This window comes from Camellia sinensis, chromosome 8 (genome assembly GCF_055761805.1).
Source record: "Camellia sinensis isolate YWXY chromosome 8, ASM5576180v1, whole genome shotgun sequence".
In the NCBI taxonomy this organism is placed as follows: domain Eukaryota; kingdom Viridiplantae; phylum Streptophyta; class Magnoliopsida; order Ericales; family Theaceae; genus Camellia; species Camellia sinensis.
This window is the reverse complement of record NC_138968.1, coordinates 194,286,661-194,297,863: the sequence shown is the minus strand read 5'-3', so window position 1 is coordinate 194,297,863 and position 11,203 is coordinate 194,286,661. Positions and strand designations below refer to the sequence as shown.

General features: G+C 34.7%; 2 protein-coding genes across 4 annotated transcripts; both read right to left on the bottom strand.

Annotated features, from left to right (window-relative positions):
- Window positions 1-989: 989 nt before the first annotated feature.
- LOC114303314 (protein transport protein SFT2) lies at window positions 990-5,895 on the bottom strand. Of its 2 annotated transcripts, XM_082884890.1 has the most exons (5): window positions 5,345-5,821; window positions 4,076-4,205; window positions 1,658-1,925; window positions 1,449-1,553; window positions 990-1,321 (listed from the first exon to the last, which is right to left on the bottom strand). In XM_082884890.1, the coding sequence occupies exons 2-5, from the start codon at window positions 4,132-4,134 to the stop codon at window positions 1,211-1,213; spliced, it is 543 nt and encodes a 180-aa protein (XP_082741016.1). In that variant the 5' UTR covers window positions 4,135-4,205; window positions 5,345-5,821; the 3' UTR covers window positions 990-1,210. The 2 variants fall into 2 exon arrangements, with proteins under 2 accessions (XP_082741016.1, XP_082741015.1); XM_082884889.1 differs by lacking the exon at window positions 4,076-4,205 and having other exon boundaries at window positions 5,345-5,895.
- A 1,661-nt stretch (window positions 5,896-7,556) lies between these two features.
- Window positions 7,557-10,897, bottom strand: LOC114303293 (FKBP-like peptidyl-prolyl cis-trans isomerase family protein). Of its 2 annotated transcripts, XM_028248436.2 has the most exons (8): window positions 10,694-10,895; window positions 9,998-10,186; window positions 9,827-9,861; window positions 9,634-9,727; window positions 9,416-9,476; window positions 8,210-8,255; window positions 7,997-8,067; window positions 7,557-7,860 (listed from the first exon to the last, which is right to left on the bottom strand). In XM_028248436.2, exons 1-8 carry the CDS (start codon window positions 10,870-10,872, stop codon window positions 7,783-7,785), a joined length of 753 nt encoding a protein of 250 aa, XP_028104237.2. In that variant the 5' UTR covers window positions 10,873-10,895; the 3' UTR covers window positions 7,557-7,782. The 2 variants fall into 2 exon arrangements, with proteins under 2 accessions (XP_028104237.2, XP_028104231.2); XM_028248430.2 differs by having other exon boundaries at window positions 7,661-8,067; window positions 10,694-10,897.
- Window positions 10,898-11,203: the final 306 nt, after the last annotated feature.

The following is an 11,203-nucleotide window of genomic DNA, read 5'->3' as shown; positions in this document are numbered from 1 at the left end:
CTCTCCCTCCGATCTCCATCGCTGTGCTGCCTCACGCCTCCCTCCCTCCCTCCCTCCGATCTTCATCACTGCCTCACTCCGATCTCCCTCCCACCCACCGATCTCTATCACTGGCTCTCGTCCCTCTCTCTCTCCTCTCCATCACAGCCGATCGCCTCACCAACACTTCTGAGCTCAGATTTTTATTGAATGTGTTGAATGTGTATGTGTTAGATTTTTATTTTTTATTTTTTATTTTTGATGAATATATATGCTTGCTCAGATCTGTTTGATGAATATATATGCTTGCTCAGATTTGTTGATGATGATGTTGTTGATGAATATAATATATGTGCTCAGATCTGTCGTTGAATGTTTATATTGTTTTTTTTTTTTACTTTGACCGAGGAATTTTCAGGGTCGGGGAAACCCGATCCCCGTTAGGAGGCGGGGGCGAGGACGGGGGCAGTGATAGGCTCCCCGTTGGGGATCGGGATCGGGGCCGAGGACGGGAAAATTTCTACCATCGGGGATCGGGGACGGGGAGGGTGATCCCCGGCCCCACCCCGGCCCGTTGCCATTCCTAACTCAATGCAGCCCATGAAACAGTTGATGAAATAAGCAAGTAAACCGAGTTTATGAGTGCGGTTCACAAATTTACTTTTGCGGGTAATTTTTCCTAGTAACCAAGTTTTGCAGTCTATAAGGCATCTATATCTACAAAAGTCCAAAACTCACACGAGAACCCTATAAAATAAGCTGCTCATAATCTATGATCACAAATGAACACACACAAAAAGAACTCCAATAAGTTGTGTAAACTATCAAGTAGCCAAGAGGGGAGAAACTATGAGCAAGGACATTTCAAGCACATCCATGTTACCGACCAAAATTCCAAAAAAAGAAAAAAGAGTTCAAGGGTGGTTTCATTATCATCATCAGCCACTAATCTACAAATGCCAAAAATTAATATAAAATAAAAAAGAAATATCAGCCTGTGATATTTCAGGTTTCCAATCAATGTGTGTTTCATTTACTGTAAAATCTTTCAACAATTAAAATATACATGGTTCTTTTAGAGTGGGATTTCAGATCAAAGAAGATGCCCAGGAAAAACTATACTCAATTGGCATGTACACAGCCATTTAAACATTCCGATTCTAACTGCCCCAGATGGATCCTTCTAAGAGTGAAAACTACATGAACAAATATAAACACCAAAGTATCAAAATCACCGGCCAAAGCATTTCATTATGGACGAGGTAATACCAGATAACATGAACTTCATCCCCACAGATCCACCAGGGAAGTATGATACAGCATAGTATGCTAGTGCAAGAACCTACAAGGTTGGTAAAACATCAGTTCCAATCCACATTACAGAATACACTCTATTCCCCATTTCTTCTAGCAAATAAGGGAAAATTTAACAAAGACATCAAAAAAGTCAAAAAGCATAAGTTCGATACCTGAAGCACAGAGAAAAGCACAGAGAGAATGTAGCTATGAAGCACCATGGAAACATAAATGGTACCCACCATGGTGCCTACGAATCCCAATGTAAAAGGAAGTCTCTGGCGAATACGATGGGAAAAAGAGTGAGAATGGAAGAAAGTACCACATTTGCAGAATATAACTTGGCAACCAGGAATGTATGTCTAAAAGATTGATTTGATACCTCTTTTGATGACATGTGCAAAAACTGATTCTTTGGACCTTTAAGAGCGAAGAATGACCCAATGATCAAGCAACATCCAAGAGTAAAGCACAGAGCAAATTTCTGAGGCAGTAAAACAATGACTGGAAGGAACATGGTAAATGCAATGAAAACAAAGAACACCCCAGTTGCCAGAAGTATGCCAAAGTACATGAGAGATTTTCCTGAAGGAAGGTTACTAGTGGCAGACTGCAAGTTCCCTGGTATCTCTCTCACTCCTTTTGAAACCCTGACAAGTATCAACAATGACTATATGACTGTGGAAAGAAAGCAATATTCACATATAAACCAGCAATAAATAAAATTACCCCTCAAAGAATTGACTAGCAACTCAGTTTCCTCTCTAAGAAGACTAATCAAGATTACCTTCAACTGGTTTGTCTTCCCAAATCAAGGAATTTTCTCATAGGACTTCGGAGAAAACATTTTTAAAACAATCAATCTTACAAAGGGATTAAGGAACAATGCTATGCATAACTAAACAATTCCTAAAAGCATGAGCTATGTTACATGGACTCGGGGGCAGGTATGTATCTAGAGGTCAGACTCATCAAACCATAAATTTAAGGGTACATGGACTTGGCAAAAAAATGTAATTTTTATATTTTTAATCAAGTATGTGGGGAAAAAAAAATGGTGCCATATGTAACTTACAATGTCAAAAAGACATTTATAGCAATCATACAACAATATGTACATGCGATAATAGTGTTATCTACAATTATATAAGAAGTGTCCGTTGAAAAGTAGCAGACACATATCCCTGGGGATTAGTTGGGCTTCAATCCAGACACCCCAGTGCCAATTAAAAAAATAAAAAATGAAGTATCCGACACATATCTCATACCCTTGTCCGAGTGTCAGGTGTCTGACCCGGGTATTTGATATATTTTGAAGAGTTTGTGTAACATAGAGCATGAGAACATACATATCACATTATTACAAGACCATCAACCAAAAGCCAATGTGTCAATCACCAACTCTGAAATCCAAATAAATCATCCTGAAGTGGCTCTGTTAAAGTCCTCATAATAATATTTTTTTGAGTCAGCTTACAGCAGTAGACATCTTCTAACTCATTGCTTACTTTGGCCAATGTATTTTTACCCCATCGAGAAATTGTGGTTTTTTTTTTTTACCATGATAACATGCTAGTTAACAATCATAATCATGCATCTAGGTTCATCTCAACAAAAATATCTAGGAAATGACGACTAATTAATAGTGTGTAAGCCTCCTTAGACTCTAATCCCCCAAAGTGGGGGGTGGACACACATAGTTGCAAGATAAAAAGGGCTAATTACACAGACCTCTCTTGAGATTTTAACAATACAAGGGCCTTCTGGTTTTTGAAATCAAACTGACCTCCCCTGTTAGAGTAGTCAATTAACTACTGTCGATGGAAATTGTACTTGTACTATTTTATTGAATGTGTTTAGGTAATTCATCTATGACTAAGGTAAATAATTAAGGATTTAAAGTTGACCCTTGGTGCAAACATATAATGACTGAAAATTCACTGGTTTCTCTTATAGGTGGTGATCTAATTATAGTCACAACCCCATCCTAAATGTCCTATATCACATCAATATACTCCTTTGTCACACTTTTTTTTCTAATATCCACCATATTATATTTCTAAACACACAATTGTAAACTTTATCCTAAATTTACAAAATTCATATGAAGATCTCCCATCTTGTCTCTTTACTTCTCCATTAATCTTCTTAGTAAATATATTGTTTCCAAACTTGATCTGTCGGGATAAATCCAAACTGATTTTCTAACACAGTTGTTGCAACTCTTAACTGATGCTAAATCACTCTGTCCCACAATTTCATTGTATCAATCATCAACTTAATTGTTTCAATTTTAGATATCTCCATCTTTTTCATATATAGGTACTAAAATACTTTTTTCTCCATTGTCATCCATTCATTAGAGTTTTATTAATTTTGTTAACCAATACAAAACCTAGTCCTTATGTCTTGCCAAATTTCATCTTTCTAAGTGCAAGTTCCACTTCAAAATTCGTTATTTGACAATAAAACTTATATTTTCTAATTCCATCAAGACTACAATAATCCTCTCCTCCCAAGTTTTCATTAAATTAACAATTTCTCCAATTAATTTTTTCACATTTCTTTAATTTTCTCATCCTTCACTATTGCCCCAAAATCTCACTTTTTATGCACTTAACTTGATTAAAGTATCTTCTTTTCCTCATTCTTCTACAAAATTGTATTTCCACAATAATAAATTGTCCTATATTTTTATCTATTCTTGTAACCAAACACATTTAAACTAATAATAACCAAATCAATCATAACCATTTGCTTCCATGAAACCAAACAATAGTCTCTATAACTCCACCGATACCTCCACCCATCATTGGTGGATTTGCAGCAATCCATTTCCATCAATGACACTGCCACCATCACCGCCACAAGCCACAAGTCGTTGCCCTCGTCATTGAGACCATCATCCCAAAAGAGCTCATAGCCTTCTCCTGCAATATCGCAATGATGCACCAAAAGGGCCCACAACCAAACCCCAAGGATCAATACCCTCTCATTTATTCCAATTAGTTGACAAATTTCTCAAAAAAATCAACCAATTAAATTTTCAGGTGTGAAACCAACCCTCAAGTTGCATTTAATTCACACATATATATATACACGTGTGTGTGTGTGTGTGTGTGTGTAAGTAAGTATATCTTATGTATAGGTGTGACCGTTTGCAAGTATATATTATGTGTATATGTATAACCAAAGTTGTGGGTTGTGGTTTCCTGCTTTTATTATTTTGTTAATTGAATAGTAGAAGGAGAGATGTTATACATACATATTAATATCAGAGCTGTGTGAACCATTGTACTTTTAGTTATTTGATATAATGGAATGGGTTTCTAGGGAAAAATGATATCTGATTGTCTGGGTGCAGACTCCACTGATCCCAATGATTCATATGCAGTAGCAACTGGCAAATAATAACACCCTTTACTAGGCTAGTGGATGACACATCATAGATTTTGTAGCATTTTGAAGCCAGAGATGTATCCTAACTTCGTTCACGTGTTCAATGGAGTATTCCTTGATATCGCCACTCTGTGTGTGTGTGTGCGCGCACGCGAGAGTGTGTGTGTGTGGAACGTTTTCAAAAGTTTCTTAAGGCTCGATAATGCGCACACTAACAGCTATCCTCTAACATGTAATGTAATGTTTCATTTATCAAAACAAAAATGTTATGTAACGTAATGTTTCAAGAATTTATTCTACAGATCTGTGCAGTGAACCCGGAAACTTTTATTCTCATAGTTACCAGTAGGCCAACAACCATTCCTTGGAATTCAAGAGAGTTAAAACCCCAGAATCTACAAACCTAAAATGTGGTGTCAATTAACTAACCACCAGGTTTTACAATTGACAAATTCAACGCAAAACAAAGATTAAGACAAAAATCTGGCAAGAATTCAACCACTAAATCCATTCATTCCACTGACCCGCCCTCCCATCCCAAAATTCCCCCAATTACTTCAATGCACCCTCAATCATCAACAAAGAACAATCGATGCAAATTAAACACAACAAATTTACATAAATAAACCCTAGAATTGAACTGAATGAGAGAGGAGTTGAAGGAGCTTACACGTTGAAAGTACCAGCGACCGTATCATTGGCAGACCTAACAGCAGATTCCAGATCGAGATCAAAAACCCCCAAGGCGGTGTTCTGTTCCGAAGCTTTTGACGATGCGTATGAGTTCCAATCGGCCAAAAGAGACGATGATGAGGACGACGACAATGAAGACGTCAATGGATGCGGTTGTTGCCGATCTTCCTCGCCGCCGCCGACTGAAAACCACTTCTGCATTTTCGTTTTGTTGTTGGTTTCGAGCTCTGGTTATGGATTTTCAATAACGAAGATTCAAAGAATTAAAGAGAATTGAAATTTGTGGTGTTTTTTATTTCGCCTCCGAAGAGGCAAAAAAGAGATAAAGACGAAGCTCTCTGAACTGAACTCGACCTCCAATGGCGGCTTTGTGACGCCAACTGTGATGTGTGTGCGCACTCAACCGGAATAATACAACGTCGTGCGGTTTCTTCTGAGTTAAGGAATGCACAATAATTCATTATTTTGTCTGTTTTATTATATTTTTAATGGTTAAATTACCATTTTAGTTTTCAAAAGTTGTGATTTATTTCCAATGTTTAAATCGGGCTAGTTTAATCTATAATTTATGAGTTATATTAGGGATCTCATATAAATTACTAAATTTTTTATCTCTCTCATATTTTGGTAAAAAATTTAATAATTTATTTGGAATTCGTAACATTTTCTATAATTTATAAGAAAAAAAAGGTGTTCTAATTTGATTCTTTTTGTTAATTTAATCTATTTTAATATGTCATTTTGATATATAATGTTTAAATTGTGCAATTTAATTATCAATATAAAAAATTATTTTAAGTTAAGCTTCCAACTTAATTTTGTCTATTTGAACTATGAATAAAACATAAAAAAAACAAATACACACATAGGGGCCATTTGGGACGTAGGAAAAAAAAAATAATTTTTTATTTTGAGTCACATTATTTTTCATATTTTTTACATATAAAATGATAAAAAATCTAAAACAATTAAAAAGTCCAATTTTAACCAACTTTTCAAATTACCCCATTATTCAAAGATTAAAACTTTTCATAAATATATAAAAAAAAAAAAATCAAATTACTTCGGAGTGCTAATTTCCCCTATTTTTAACATCTTTGTTCCTTACAAATATTTGTATGGATAGCATAATTACATTTCTTCTTTTTTCTTCTATCGAATTGTTATTATTTTTTATAGAGTAAATTACAAATACACCACCTAAAGTTTGATTAAAATATGAATCACTTATTGTGGTTCTGAAAATTATATTTCACTCTCTGAGCTTTCTAATTTCATAATAAATTGCTCATTTTATTAATAAATCATCAAGTCAATTAACAGTTTTTTATGATATTATAAATATATTTCAATTAATAATTGAGGTAATTTTATTATTGTATAGGAGAACAATTATGAATTTTATTTTTTTAATTAATTCTGTTAAATAAAAAATTCTAATAAGGGTATATTTGTAATTTTTTAAATCACAATAGACAATCTATACTGTAAGTAGGGTTGCAAACGAACCGAACCGAGTCGAGCCGAGCTTTGCTGAGCTCGAGCTCGGCTCGTTTATTTATGAAGCTCGTTTATTGAGCTCGAGCTCAGCTCAATAAGAAACTGGGCTCGAGCTCTACTCGGCTCGTTAACAACAATGAAACTCGAGCTCGGCTCGGCTCAATAATTTTTTTTTTTAATATTATTTATATTATTTAAATAAAAAATATTATTTTATATTATTTAATATATAAATAATGTATTTATACAATTATTTATATATTATTTATATTATTTAATATATAAATAATATATTTATTATATAATTTAAATAAAGATAAACAAGCTTAACTTGACGAGCCGAGCTCGTGCGAGCTCGAGCTCAAGTTTGGCTCGTTTAGTAAACAAGCTGAGCCGAGCCGAGCCCTCAACGAGTCCAACTGAGCCAAGCCGAACTTGTTCATGAACAGCTTGGTTCATTTGCAGACCTAACTGTAAGCACACCTTAGGGGTGTATATGTAATTTACTTTCTTTTTTTTTTTTTTGTATATATCTTTTTTTTGGGGGTGCAATTGTCCCTATCTATTTCCTGTCATCTTGTACAAGTATTATTCATTGGGAAGATATTATGCAAGTGAGAAATAGGGGAAAGATTTACAAATGAGTGAGAATGGTGCAAGTTTTTATTCACAAATTTGGCGATCCAGAATGGCAAAATAACAGATAATTGAAGCAATCATCCGAATAATTCCACTGTAGTACAACAATCCCAAATAGATGCATAAATAAGTTTAATTGTAGACTGCATATACATTTTACCAAGAAAAGCTGAAATTGCAGTCATCCAAATAATATACGAGACAATGGAACAAAAATACCCCAAAAATCAATCTTACAGAAGCGAAATTCGTACTGGGATTATAACAATGATAAACTCACAACACTTTCAAAAGCTGCACTTCAAATACCAAAGGCTCGTTGGCATGAGAGAAAAGGCTGCGTCGAGGGCCAAACTGCAAACAACAACCATAGCGTAACAATATGCATAATATATATGGCCTATGTGAGCTTAAATTTCTTCAGCAAAACCAAATTCTCTTGATTACTCATTAGTGATGATGAGGAGATAAGGGATAAAAATCGCAAAACCTCATCAGGGATTGGTTGTAAGTTCTCGTTAGTGTATCCTGCAGAAGGAGGTATTAGTGCTCTTCTCTTCCCTGAAATAATAATCGAAACAAATTCAGGCAGTCAATTATTGATAGGAAAAAGCAGGTATTATTGACTATAAAAGAGGTTTTGCTTAAACAACTTTGTCAAGACCAATCATATGTCTTCCAGAGATGAGTTACTTGAATATACCTCCAACCTTCATGCCAACCAATACCTCCTTCAGACCCTTTATTATCTGTGTAACGGAATGATAACAATGCGGAGTTGAACAGATATGTTAATCAAACACAGGTTAGTATTATTCCGGATTTCTTAATGAATATAAATATACTGTTTTTTTTTTTTTTTTTTTTTTTTTTTTTTTTTTTTTTTTTTTTAAAGCAACAGAAAGAATACCAAGTTGTATGAGGAAAAAATTGCACTTTGAAACAACAGAAATATAATCAATAGGGCATCAACTAAAGAAGACCAATGTTTGCATCAACAAAAAACGAGAGTTAGAAAGGGTTTAAGACTACTAAGAGGGACAGTACCACAATGAAAAGGATGAGAGTTGGTAAGAAGAAAAATGAATTCTTCTGCATGGACAAAGTAACTTACTACATAAATAATGTATTGTTGACTTCAATAGCTAAAAAGTGTACTGTTAGACATGGTAGCGATGACAACAGTAATTATATAGGCGTGGTTACATTTGAGGTGGCAGCAGAGTTTGGTGATTATGATGAAGAACAGTTCAACTTGTTTGTTTGTTTCCTTTATTTGTTGGGAACAGGAACACTTGAAGTTCAAGTGATAACAAATCCTGAAGGCTTGGGTGCTTCCTTCCCATGTTTGCTTTGGTTGGTATGGGTGGAACGGAATAGGCGGTGTTTCAGGATGAGTGCCATTCCGTTTCATGGTTAGAGAGTATATTGTCGCATAGTTCGGTTAAGGGTACAATTGATCCAAATGTTTTGGTTTTTGTCAATTTTGTGGAGGATTTGATTAGTTAGTTTTATTTAATCCTTTTGTGGGCTTATTTTTTGTATTCATTAAGGCCTCGTTTGGGAACAGGCTAATTTAGTAACTTTTTGGCTATTTGGCTAAAAAGGTAGGTAAAAAAAACTTGTATGTTTGGGATGACTTTTTGGCTAATTACGAAAAGACGTGCAAAAAGTAGAGAGAAAAGAGAATCTTTAACTTTTTGGTATGGGTTGTTGGCTTTTTGACTAATTTAGTAACTTTTTGGCTAATTGGCTAAAATAGCCTCTTGCCAAACTAGGCCTAAATCGTCTTGATGTTTTTTAATAAAGTTTGATTATTTATCAACAACAAAAAAAAAAATAGTTTAACTCTGCCCAATACACCCTAAGATCCTCATGCTCAGACATGTAAAAATGAAACAGAGCTAACCTGGTTCTCATCCAGAGGAAGTATAACAGGACTGCTTTCTCCACTAAATTGATCAATGGTACTGCAAGGAAATACAGTTCAAGTTTAAGAAAATAGTCAATACAACAGCATAGGATAAAACAAGAATATGTTTTAAGTTGGGAACAGTGGCCCCCGGAATCAGAAATCATGTGTCTCCATAATTCCATTAGAAGCAAGAAAGTAATATATGGAATTACCTATGAACGAAATAGCCATTGGATCGCCGGCATACATAATTAACTTCAACCAGACTTCCTTCATGAGCCTCTGGCCCTTCCCCTTCAATTATATCTTGAAAAGTGAACCCAGAAAATAAGATAAAGATGATGACAAATTGGGAAAATTAGAGGAAATCATGTACTTCAGATGTGAACCTTAAGAAAGTCTTACCTTGTATCCTCACTCCACTAGCAAGCTTCTGGGTCCTGGATGCTTCAAATCCCACACAATAATTCCACATGCGATTCAATGACAATAATGACTTGATGAAGGAGTTTCAGAATAGTGTTCCATTCTTCAAAGCAAAAACAAAAACAGAACACTAGGACATACAACATTTACCGAATTACTTCAGGTTCCTTCATCTCCGGCATTGGTGCACCAAGAACAGGATAGACATTTAGAAAGATAGGATTGAATACCACAAACTGCAGAAGCGGTCTTCTGGGCACCTTTTTCACTATCAGGGCCGGGAGCCTGTGACCCAAGTTCCTCAACAAAGCTATCTTCGATTGTTCATTGTTCATAAAACTGATTTCATGGAAATGTGAAAGCTTCACTGTTAGTTTACTAATGACATTTTCTCAAGCATTTAGTTTGCAAAAACAATATTGCCTGTCAAACAATCATTTGTAAAATTGTTTCTTCATGGACAAACCATATATATAAAGATACATTTTGGGTAATTGTTTGATCAAATGTAGACCCAGTTCTAAATAGACAACAAAATGTCATTTCTAAATAAACCCAGTTCGTGATAGTTAAAAAAATAAAATAAAATAAAAAATTCCCAGGGAAGCAAAGCAACACAGCACAAAAGAGCAAATTTATGGAAAACCCAAATGCCAATCACTGGGAATATCAATCCTATTGTTTCAGATTTCTTCGAAATGGGTGACGAGCTAGACTCGTCATGATTGAAAGGAACACATAAAAAATTTTGCTATATTAGAGCTCTTAATTGTACTCGCTAGTGGAAACATTTTTAAAAAAAAAGAAACAGAAACAGAAACGAAATTGCAGTGTTTTGCTTCTAACCTTGGAGATTTGAAAGCATTTGACAATTGAAATGGGGTATGAAAAGTAGGAACTTCCATTTGCTCGAAAGAGCTTCCAGGAATAGAGAAACAGAGAAAAGTTGCGGGTAACAGTGGATTTGGATAAGGAGGACTGGTTGATGATCTTACAGGCCCACGTCTTGGGTGAATTAGAACCATCCATTGATTTTTGATGACCCAACAACATTTGACAATCCAAATCCAAATACCAATAAATAGCGACTGTTTGGAACGAGAGAGAGAGAGAATAAAAATTAAAATTAAAAATAAAAAAATTTGTGTTTTTTTTTTTTTTTTTTTTTTTTTTTTAACATGGGAACCAATATATTAATAAAACAACCCGGCTATATAAATAAGACCCCAAAGGTCTTGTCACACCTCAAAATTTAGACAATTAAATATTAAATTAAGACTAAATTTTAATCGATATTTCATCATCCAAATCTTAACAGTAAAACAAAATTTATATATTTTCATCTCCATAAGATTT